The sequence below is a fragment of the Sus scrofa genome, chromosome 4 (assembly GCF_000003025.6).
Source record: "Sus scrofa isolate TJ Tabasco breed Duroc chromosome 4, Sscrofa11.1, whole genome shotgun sequence".
NCBI classification, from domain to species: Eukaryota; Metazoa; Chordata; class Mammalia; order Artiodactyla; family Suidae; genus Sus; species Sus scrofa.
The window spans coordinates 56521228-56533534 of NC_010446.5; the positions used below are offsets into that span (position 1 = coordinate 56521228).

The 12307-nt window shown below is 39.8% G+C and overlaps 1 protein-coding gene across 4 annotated transcripts in view; it reads left to right on the forward strand.

Moving 5' to 3' along the window:
• The window catches only part of TPD52 (tumor protein D52), a 130625-nt gene that overhangs the window by 48236 nt on the left and 70082 nt on the right, over positions 1-12307 (forward strand). The window contains exon 1 of one of the 4 annotated variants that reach the window (XM_021088499.1): positions 3810-3852. Within the exon in view, the coding sequence (XP_020944158.1) occupies positions 3825-3852 (28 nt within the window). The 5' untranslated portion in view covers positions 3810-3824. 4 annotated transcript variants of the gene reach the window in all.

Below are 12307 nucleotides of genomic sequence, written 5' to 3' on the forward strand. Positions count from 1 at the left end.
TGAAAACTTGTTATAGAAACCTCCAGTCAGAACCCCCAGTCTGTGTGACCATAACCTTTTAATTGAATTGAATAATGTGGCCTCTTATGCTTCACAAAGAAGAAAAGGGTTCTGTTATTTCCCGTGCATTTGTGGCTCCTGTCACATCTTGCATTTTCTGGGGCCATGAAAGGGTGGCAGTGTTGCCCTGTTCACCTTAAATAACCCTTAGTTTTAAATTGATTATCTGTTCTGGAATTCCCATCATGGCTCAGTGGAATCAAATCTGATTAGCATCCATGAGGATGCAGGTTCAGTCCCTGGTCTTGATTGGTGGGTTAAGGATCCTGCGTTGCCATGAGCTGTAGTGTAGGTTGCAGACTTGGTTTGGATCCCAAGTTACTGCGGCTGTGGTGTAGGCTGGTGGCTACAGCTCTGATTCGACCCCTTGCCTGGGAACCTCTATATAATCTCAGGTATAGCCCTAAAAAGACAAAAGACAAAAAAAAAAAAAAATTGATTACCTCTTCTTAGTGGAAAATGGTAGAATGTTGATTCTAGTCATCTTGGTAATAATCTTTTTCCTGGCTGGATACATTCACAGATTTGTGTGGTAGCAGAAGAGCAGACCAATGCAAAACAATTTGAATGTTGATTTTAGTGCAGATTTTTTCGTTTTAAACACCATCTGAATATTATCTTGATATGGGAAGACATGTGGTCATTGAAGAAAACATTCTTGGTGAGAAATATTTGTCTCAGATTATTTTTAGCTGAACTGATAAACATTCTTTTATTTTGCTATGTGGAAAGCATTGCTTTCTTATTATATAAGTTTCAAGTGTACAGCATTATCAGGTGACATCTGTATACATTATAGAGTGATCATCACCACCAGTTGAGTTATCATCCCTCACCAGACGGTTGACCCGCATCATTTTGCTCACCCCTCAAACTCCTTCCCTCTGGTAACTACTAATATGTTCTCCATATCTATGAGTTTATTTTTGTTTTATTTTGTGTGTTTGTTTATTTATTTATTTATTTTTGTTATTCCACCTATGACTGAAACCATATGGTATTTGGCTTTCTTCATCTGACTTATTTCACTGAGCATAATACTACCTTCAAGGTCTATCCAGGTTGTAGCAAATGGTGATATTTCATTCTTTTTTGTGGCCAAGAAGTATTCCAGTGTGTGTGTGTGTGTGTGTGTGTGTGTGTGTGTGTACATACCTCACCTTCTTTATCCATTCATCTGTTGAGGGGCTCTTAGGTTGTTTCCATATCTTGGCTGTTGGGAATAATGCTACAATGAACAGATGGGTGCATATGTGCATAACTTTTTTATCAGATAGATTTCTTTTTTTTTATCAGATTTCTTATCTCTGTTTCATTTAGTTCTTTTTCAGAGGTTTTTGTCTTATTTTTTTCATTTGAAACACACTCCTCTCTCTTTTTGTTTTGTCTGATTCTCTGTGTCTGTTTCCATGTATTAGGTAAATCAGCTGTCTCTCCGAGTCTTGAAAGAGTGGCCGTATTTAGGAGATGAACATGGGACTCAGAAGCACAATTCCACCCAGAGACAGGTGCTCTAGGGCTGTCCCTTGTGTGGGCTCCTGCACCCTCCTGTTGTGGCAGGGCAGTGGCTCCTGAAGATGCGGGGATGGGCGGGGCTCGCATTGAGGCACTCCAACTGATTACCGCTTCCCTGGTGGATGTTTCAAGATTGCTAAGTGGGTTCCCATGACCTCTGGTTCCATGCACTTTTCAACCTGGTGTCTTTGCACTGCTTTTCAAATGCAGCGAGTCTGCGCATGAGCCCTTTAAGAGTGGGTTTTTTGTTCCCTGCAGTTTTGTAGTTTTTCTGGATATACTCCTCACTGGTTTTTAAAGCTGGGTGTTTTGGGGGCGTCATTTCCCCTCTGGATGGTCTAGGGTATTGGGGTGCCTGATGTGGAGCTCAAATCCCATGCTCCTCAGAGATCCATACCCTGTGACCCCTCCTGATGGTGGGTCACTTCTGCTGGGATGTGGGTTTTTCCTTGAGCTTCTGTCTCTGCCTTTTCTAGCCATCTCCATGCTACCCTTGGTTGCAGAGGTTCTATTCTCCACTCTTCAGGTCCTTTCCCAAGGGAATGGTTCCCCTTGTAGTTATGGGTTTGATGTCTTCATGGCCGGAGGTGAGTTTGGGATCTTCCTACGCTTCCATCTTGAACCATCTACACATTGTTTTATTCTGCTCGTTGAAGAGGATCAAATGACAGTTTTGATAAAGTTACAAGTTATTTTTAAGTTTAAAGCTGCTCTTCACTTTTACACATAGGCTGCATTTAAGTCCCATCTATAACCTTTATAGAATCAACCTGTAGTTCAGTCTATTCATTATTTTATTTAAAGCCTATTAATTTAATTTTGACTTTGTTATTTTAAGATAAATTTCTTGAATTCTTATTATATATATGGTGCAAAGTACGTAAACCTCCATCTGTTGTAAACGTTTTCTTGCAGGCTGTCACTTGTCTTTTAACTTAGTTTTATTACGACAGAGTTTAGATTTGTATGTGACCAAACTTGTCACTCTTTTAGTAACTTTTGAGTTTTATACCTTAGAAAAGTCATCACTCAAATTATGAAGGTAATCTCCTGTAGTTTTTTCTAACATTTTGATTGAGTATATGTATTTTCTCGTGTTTATGTAGAGCTTTTTATTCCATCTGGAACTTCTGATCTGAGTTAAGGAATGGCTTATCTTTTCTCCACTGATCCTGAATTGTGTCAAATATTAAATTCCTTTGTATGCAAGGATCTGTTTATTCTTGTGCCAGTACAGTGTGGGTTGTTAAAATTTTTTATTGGAATATACTTGATTTGCAGTGTTATATTAGTTTCAGGTGGATAGCATAGTGATTCAGTATTTTTACAGATTATACTCCATTAAGAGTTATTATAAAATAATGGCTGTAATTCCCTGTGCTGTATAATATATCCTTGACGCTTATCTATTTTCTACCTTCTCCCTCACATCTCTTTTTTTTTTTTATTCTTTTTTTTTTTTTTTGTCTTTTTGCTATTTCTTGGGCCGCTCCCACTGCATATGGAGGTTCCCAAGCTAGGGGTCTAATCGGAGCTGTAGCTGCCAGCCTACGCCAGAGCCACAGCAACGCAGGATCCGAGCCGCGTCTGCAACCTACACCACAGCTCACGGCAACGCCAGATCGTTAACCCACTGAGCAAGGGCAGGGATCGAACCCGCAACCTCATGTTTCCTAGTCGGATTCGTTAGCCACTGCGCCACGACGGGAACTCCTCCCTCACATCTCTTAATCCCATTTCCCTAATGTGGCCTTCTCTTCTTCCCTCTCCCCACCAATAACCATTAGTTTGTTTCTATATCTGTGAAGTACTGTGTGGTTTTAATTACCATACAAAGCTCCTGTTTTTTTAATTTTTAAAAAGTTTAGGAGTTCCCACTGTGGCTCAGAGGTTAACAAATCTGACTAGGAACCACAGGTTTGATCCCTGGCCTTGCTCAGTGGTTGAGGATCCAGTGTTGCCCTGAGCTGTGGTGTAGGTCGCAGATGAGGCTCGGATCCAATGTTGCTGTGGCTGTGCTGTAGGCTGGGAACTTCCATATACTGTGGGTGTGACCCCCCCAAAAAAAAGAAAGAAAAGAAAAAGTTTGCATTTTCTCTTATATGGTGTAAAACAAATTTTAAGTGAACAGCAAGGGATAAAGTGAAAATTGAAATTCCTTTCTTTAACTCATTCTCCATAATCTTCCTTCCTATTATTAATTACTGTTAAATTTTTTCACTTTTTTTTTCCCTAGAAAACTTTTATCCATGTTCCAGTACATCTACTTACCCGCAGGTAAAAATGTACACAAATGGCATCATAATATACATACTATTTTGATTCTTTTTTTTTTTTTTTTTTGTCTTTTGTCTTTTTAGGGCCGCACCCACGGCGTATGGAGGTTCACAGGCTAGGAGTCTAATCGGAGCTGTTGCTGCTGGCCTACACCAGAGCCATGGCAATGCTGGATCCTTAACCCACTGAGCAAGGCCAGGGATCAAACCTGCAACCTCATGGTTCCTAGTCAGATTCGTTTCTGCTGTGCCACAGTGGGAACTCCTTATTTTTATACTTTACCTTGCTTTTTAAAAAATAATGGCTTTATTGAGATAAAATTCTCAATATCATACAACTCACTTGTTTAGTGTTTTTTAGTATGTTCATGTACTTGTGTAGTCTTTACCGAAGTATTTTAGAAATCAACCCAAAAGATACCCCTCACCCATTAGCAGTTACTCTTCACCTCTTCCCATCCCCTGCCTTCACCCTAGGCAAACACTAATCTACTTTTCTGTCTCTATATTTTTATTATTCTGGACATTTCATATAAATTGATTGTTATGTATATGGTCTTTGGGGACTGGCTTCCTTTACTTAGTCTGAAATTTTCAAGATTCATCCATGGTATAGCAGGTATTAGTATTTAATTTCTTTATTGTCAAATAATATTCTATTGTCAAAATGAGGCTATGCCACATTTTTATTTATCTACTCATTAGTTAATGAGCACTTGGGCTCTTCCACCTTTTGGCTGTTTTGAATACTCATGTACATTTGTGTGAATGTATGTTTTCATTTCTTTTGGCTGTATATATAGGAGGGCAATTGTTGAGTCATTAATAACTGTGTTTCACTTTTTAAGGAACTGCTAGGCTGTCTTCTGCAGTAACTGCACTATCTTCATTCTTATTCGCAGTGTAGGAAGAGTCTGTATCTTCACCAACACTTGCTATTATCAAACTTTTTGATTATAGCCATCTTAGTAGGTGTGAGGTGGTATCTCATTGTGGTTTTGGCTTGCAGTTTGCTGCAAGATGCTCTAATGATATGTAAAGATATAGATCATCTTCTTATGTACTTAATGGCCATTTATATATCTTCCTTGGAGAAATGTTTATTTAGATCATTTGTCCATTTAAAAAATTGTGTTCTCTGGAGTTCCCATCATGGCTCGATGGTTAACGAATCCGACTAGGAACCATGAGGTTGCGGGTTTGATCCCTGGCCTCGCTTAGTGGGTTAAGGATCTGGCGTTGCCATGAGCTGTAGTGTAGGTCACAGACACGGCTTGGATCCCACGTCGCTGTGGCTGGGTGTAGGCCGGCGGCTACAGCTCTGATTCAGCCCCTAGTCTAGGAACCTCCATGTGCCGAGGGAGCAGCCCAAGAAATGGCAAAAAGACACACACACACAAAATTGTGTTCTCTTTTCATTATTGAATTGGAAGAGGTTTTTATTTATATATTTTAATTTTTATTTTTTGCTTTTTAGGGTGCACCTGCAGCACATAGAAGTTCCCAGGCTAGGATTGAATTGGAGCTACAGCTATCAGCCTGTGCCACAGCCACAGCAATGCCAGATCCAAGTTGCATCTGCAACCTACACCATAGCTCGAGGCAACGCTGGATCATTAACCCACTGAGCAAGGCCAGGGATTGAACTTGCATCCTCATGGATACTAGTTGGGTTCATTTCCACTGAGCCACAATGTGAACTCCCATAGGAGGCTTTTTATATTCTAGATATAAACTCTTTATCAGCTATATAGTTTTCAAATATTCTCATTCTGTGGATTTTTTAAACTTTCTTGTTGGTGTTCTTGAAGTATAAAAGTTTTTAGTTTTGATGATGTGTGATTTGTCTTTATTTTATTTTGTTGCCCCCGCTTTTGTTGTCATATCTAAGAAACCATTGCCTGATCCAAGGCAATATATATTTATGCCTATGTTTCTTTTAAGAGTTTTATAGTTTAAACCTTTATATATATATATATATATAGGTTAGTGTGCAATTGGAGGCAAAGGTCCACTTTAATTCTTTTACATGTGGATATCCAGTTATTCCAGTACCATTTGCTGAAAAGACTAATTTTTCCATCCCTGAATTGTCTTGGCACTGTCAAAAATCATTTGACTTTCAATGTGTGTATTCACTTCCGGATTTGCAATTCTATTGCATTGATGTATATGATCTATATACGTTATGGACTGAATTCTGTTCTTTCAAAATCCCTGTGGTGAAATGAAGCCCTAACCCCAATATGACTGCATTTGGAGATAAGGCCTTTAAAGAGAAAGTTATGGGGGCATGGTCCTCATCTAATGGGGCTAGAGTTCTTATAAACAGGGACACCAGAGAGTTCTCTCTCTCTGACTGCACAGAGGAGAGGCCATATGAGGACATAGCAAGAAGGTAGCCAGCCGCAAGCCAGGAAGAGAGGCTTCATTGCAAATCAACCCTGATGTCACCTTGATTTGGGGCTTCCATTCTTTAGCACCGTGAGAAAATAGAATTCCCTTTAAGCCACTCAGTCTGTAATAGCTTGTTATGGCAACCTAAAAGGAAAAACAATGTTTTTCTATACTCGTAACGACTCTGGGAGTTCCCGTCTTGTGCCTCAGCAGTTAACGAACCTGACTAGCATCCATGAGGATGCAGGGTCAATCCCTGGCCTTGCCCAGTGGGTTAAGGATCCGGTGTTGCCATAAGCTGTGGTGTAGGTCACAGAGGAAGCTCGGATCCTGCGTGGTTGTGGTAGAGGCTGGCAGCTGCAGCTCCGATTCGAACCCCATATGCCGCAAGTGCAGCCCTAAACAAAGAAAAACAAACACAAAAAAACCCATAATTCTGATACCACCCAATTCTCAAACTCTCCAGATACCAAAAGCTGAGTATTTTACAGTTCAGTTATGATACCTTTTACTTAGAGTCAGCCTAGATCCCACGGATTGCCTAGTTTACTCCTTTTTTAGGCTTGTTTGTCATCTAGGTCACCTCTGCTCCCTTTCTCCTCACTAAGCATGTTATTGACTGGGTCTCAGGTGCAATTTATTTATTTATTTTATTTTATTTTATTTTATTTTCCCACTGTACAGCAAGGGGATCAAGTTATCCTTACATGTATACATTACATTTACATTTTTTCCCCACCCTTTGTTCTGTTGCAACACGAGTATCTAGACAAAGTTCTCAATGCTACTCAGCAGGATCTCTCCTTGTAAATCTATTCTCAGTTGTGTCTGATAATCCCAAGCTCCCGATCCCTCCCACTCCCTCCCTCTCCCATCAGGCAGCCACAAGTCTTTTCTCCAAGTCCATGATTTTCTTTTCTGAAGAGATGTTCATAGTAAACCTATCTCTGTAACACCCGGTTTAGCACTCAGTAAACCTCCACAGGCCAGGAGACTACGAGCAGCTGACTGGCGTATCCTTGTGGGAGATGCCACTTGGTGAGTCGGCCTCCACCAGCAACCAGAATGAGCCTTGGCTCAGGTGGCTTCCCAGAGACTAAGATTCTAGATTCTGCTGTAAAAACTCTTTTGCTTTTTAGATGGAAGGGCTGAAGACACCCCATCATCCGCCTGCTTCTCTCCCTCTGCTTATTCTTAGGCAGTGCCAACTCCAAAAAGGAAAGTCATTTTGGATAGTGTTTCTGGTTTTGTTTCAAAAGTAAGAGAATGTGGCAGAGAAAAATCATTAGGGCTTAAGTCAGTTCATTTAAAGCACTACTCTTCCTATTAAGACAAGTATTCCCAGACTTCTCATTGTGGCTGAGCGGGTTAAGAACCCGACTAGTATCCGTGAGGACACAGGTTCAATCCCTGGCCTTGCTCAGTGGGTTAATGATCTGGTGTTGCTGTAAGCTGTGGTGTAAGTCACAGATGTGGCTCGAATCTGGCATTGCTGTGGCTGTGGTGTAGGCCAGCAGCTGCAGCTCCAACTTGACCCCTAGCCTGGGACCTTCCCTGTGCCACAGGTGTGGCCCTAAAAAGAAAAAGAGCAAAAAGACAAACATTCATTGGCTCTGGCCCTTGGGAGCCTTTTCTGGGTGTCGTTCTCCCCCTCTGCACTTATCACGCTTGATTTCCAATTCTCACAATTTGGAGGTCAGGTTTCTCCAGAGGTTTACCTTTCTAACTCAAATTCTCTTACGGAGAATCTAAATCTGGAATTGCTCTCTGTTCTGATTGACATTTCACTTAAATATTTAGAACACTCTTAAAAGGAGATGTGAGGGCTGCCTCTGTCTTAGAAATCCACAGGAAAGGGTGAGGGTGGCCAATAGGAATCGTATCCTAGGCAGTGATGGGTTTGCCCTCTTGCTAGACTCTCCCTTGAATTTTGCCCAAAATAAAAGACTTGAAGGATCAAGTGTAGGCCTTGAACTTGGTGTCCTACTTCTGTGTTGAATAGATAGATACCTATTTCTCGCTGGTTCTAGAGGGATATTAGCCTATTAGTGAGTTCTGTGAGCCACCCTCCCTGGTGGTGGAAGGTTCTTTGAAGATGAAAATATTTTTCCATAAATTTGCAACATCTTTAGCTAGGAAGCAGGTAATCAAACCACTATGACTGTTGTTTTTATTTATTTATTTATTTATTTATTTTCCCACTGTACAGCAAGGGGGTCAGGTTATCCTTACATGTATACATTGCAATTACAGTTTTCCCCCCACCCTTTCTTCTGTTGCAACATGAGTATCTAGACATAGTTCTCAATGCTATTCAGCAGGATCTCCTTGTAAATCTATTCTAAGTTGTGTCTGATAAGCCTGTTGTTTTTAAATACATGTGAGGAATTTAACTAGAGCTGCTTAGGTGATTGTATAGCTTATGTCAATAATGGATCTTGATAATTGTCATCATTTCTTTTCTTATGAACTCAGACCTGCCTTAAACATGTTTTCTGTGCTGGTCCTTCAAATACTTAAAAAGTCTTGACAGTAGCCCAGGAAGCTGAATTTCAATGCTCTGCGTGCTTTTCCATAGGCAGAGTGGCAAGTAGGTGAATTGTGTTGGTTTGTTTAATTAGTAATTTTTTTTTTTTTTTTTTGCTTTTTTGGGCCGCACCCATGGCATATGGAGGTCCCCAGGCTAGGGGTTGAATTGGAGCTATAGCTACCAGCCTATGCCGCAGCCACAGCAACGCCAGATCCAAACCGTGTCTGTGACCTACACCACAGGTCACGGCAATGCCAAATCCTTAACCCACTGAATGAGGCCAGGGATGGAACTTGAAACCTCATGTTTCATATTCGGATTCACTTCTGCTGCACCGTGATGTGAACTCCTAATTAGTAAGATTTTTTTTGAAGAGTTGTAGGTTTAGAGAAATTGAGCAGAAAGTACAGAGAGTTTCAGTATGTCCCTCTCCTTCCCTGCCAGTTTCCCCGATTTTTAACATCTTGCGTTTTTGCAGAACTTGTGTTATAATTGATTAACACAATATTGACAGACTATTTTTTTAATTCTTTTTTTTTTTTTCCATTTTTGGCCTCCCCACAGCATACAGAGCTCCTGGGCCAGGGATCAGATTCAAACCATAGTTGCAACCTAAGTGGCAACACTGGATCCTTAACTCACTGTGCCAGGCCAGGAATCGAACCTGTGACCCAGTGCTCCCAAGACACCACCGATCCTATTGTGCCACAGTGGGAACTCCTTGACCTATTATTATTAACTAATGTCCATAGTTTATATTAGGGTTCACTATTGATGTTGTATTATTCACTGGATTTTGACAAATGTATAATATAATGTATCTACCCTTACAGGATTGTGAAGAACAGGTTCACTGCCTTAAAAATTTTCTATGCTCTGTCTCCTTATCCCTTGAACCAAGGATCAAACCCCTGGCAACCACTGGTATTTTTACTATCTCCCTAGTTTTGGCTTTTCCAAAATGTCATAGAGTTGGAGTCACATAGTATGTGACCTTTTCAGATTGGATCCTTTCACTAAGCCATGTGCATTTAAGGTTCCTCTGTATATTTTCATGTCTCAGAGGCTCATTTCTTTTTATTGCTGAATAATAGTCCATTGTCTAGATGTACTTCAGTTTATGCAGTCACCTACTGGTGGATATCTTGGTTGCTTACAGTTATGAATAAGTCTGCTGCAAACATCTGTATGCAGGTTTTTGTATAGATATGTTTTCCATTCCTTTGCGTAAACAACTAGGGATGTGATTGCGGGTCTGAAATAGTTATTCACCTGGTGATATACTCTTGTTCCCTAGCGACTGTCCACTTGCTGACAATATCCTCCCTGCTGTGACAACCTAACTAGGCTGCTTCAGACTAGAAGGAGCAGCAAAATATACTTAAAGTGATGAAAGGGAAAAACCTACAACCAGGAATATGGTACATGGCAAGGCTTTCGTTTGGATTTGATGGAGAGATCAAAAGTTTTACAAACAAGCAAAAGCTGAAAGAGTTCACCACCAAACCAGCTTTATGAGAAATGTTGAAGGGATTTATCTTAGCAAAAAAAGAAATGGCACAACTAAAAACAAAAATTATGAAAGGAAAAATCTCATTGGTAAAAGCAGACCTACAGTAAAGTAGGAAATAATCCATACACAAAGCTAGTAGGGAAGTTGAAAGACAAAAGGAGGAAAATTATCGACATCAACAATAAGTAGTTAGGGTATACACATAAAACAAAATGATGTAAAATACATTGTCAAAAACAGTAAAGGGGCTTTCCTGTTGTGGTTCAACAGGTTAAGGACCCAGCATAGTCTCTGTGAAGATGCAGGTTCAATTCCTGGCCTCACTCAATAGGTTAAGGATTTAGCATTGCTCCAAGCTGCAGCACAGGTCACAGATGTGGCTCAGATCTGGTGTTGTCATGGCTGTGGTGTAGGCCTGCAGGTGCAGCTCTAAATTTGATTCCTAGTCCAGACACTTCCATCAACTGCAGGTGAGGGTGTAAAAAGAAAAGAAAACAGTAAAGATTGGCAGAGGTAGTAAATATGCAGGGTTATTAGAATGTATTTGAACTTGAGATCAGCAACTTAATCACATATATTGATCACACGCACGCGTGCACGCACGCGCGCATACCCCCTGGTAACCACAAACTAAAAATCTATGATAGACACACACACAAAAGAAAGGTATTTAAACATAACACTAAAGAAAGTCATCAAATCACAAGGGAAGAGAGCAGCAGCAGAAGAAAGCAACAAAAAAGACTACAAAAACAACCTCAAAACAATTAACAAATGGCAGAATGTACATATCTAGCAGTAAGTAAACGAGAATGCAGTAAATGCTCCAATCAAAAGACGCAGAGTGATGGAAATTCCTCAAAATATTAAAAATAGAACTACCATATGACCCAGCAATTCCATTCCGGGGTATTTATCTGAAGAAAACAAAAACATTCATTAGAAAAGACATACAGACTCCTATGTGTTCATTGCAGCATTATTTACAATTGCCAAGATTGGGAAACAGCCTATATATGTCCATTAATAGATGAATGGATAAAGAAGATGTGTGTGTGTGTGTGTGTATCTCTTACTCAGCCATAAAAAAGGAATGAAATCTTGCCATTTGTGAAAACACGGATGGACCTAGAGGATATTATGCTAAGTGAAATACCAGCTAAAGAAAGGAAAGTACTGAATGATTTTACTTATGTGGAACCTAAAAAACAAAGCAAATGAGCAAATGACAAAACAGTATCAGAGTTATAGATACACAGAACAAACAGGTGAACTGCCAAAGGGAGGTGATGGGGGAAGAAAGAAAAAGGTGAAGGAGATTAAGAGATACAAACTTCCTGCTGCAAAATACATGAGTCACAGGTATGAAAATCTACAATATGGGGAATACGATCAATAGCTGTGTAATATCTTTGTAATAACATTGTTTGGTGACATATAATATCTGGACTTAGCATGGTAATCATTTTGAAATGTATAGAAATATTGAACCACTAGGTTATGTAAAAGGAACAAACAATTATACTTCAAACACAAACTCAGAAAAAGGTCAGATTTGTAGTTATCGGAGGCAGGGGGGTGGAGGGAGGTGTTATTAGAAGGCAGTCAAAAGGTACAAACTTCTAGTTAGAAGATTAATAATTACTAGAATGTAATGTACAACATGATAAATATCATTAACATGGCTATATGTTATGTATGAAGCTTATTACTAAGTGAGTCAACCCTAAGAGTTCTCAACACAAGGAAAATTATTTTTTCTGTTTCTTTAACTTTGTATCTATATGAGGTGATGGCTGCTCACTAAACTTATTGTGATCATCATTTCCTGATGTCTGTTAGATCCTTAGGCTGTATACCTTAAACTTATACAGTGCTGTGTGTCAAGTATATCTCTATATAAAGCTGGAAGAAAAAATAAAAAGAGGAATTTTAAAAATCCATCTGAAGGTCTATTCAGCAAAATAATTTTTGTCATTTGGCTTCCTCTAAATGTTGCTGCAGAAGAAGCCTCAA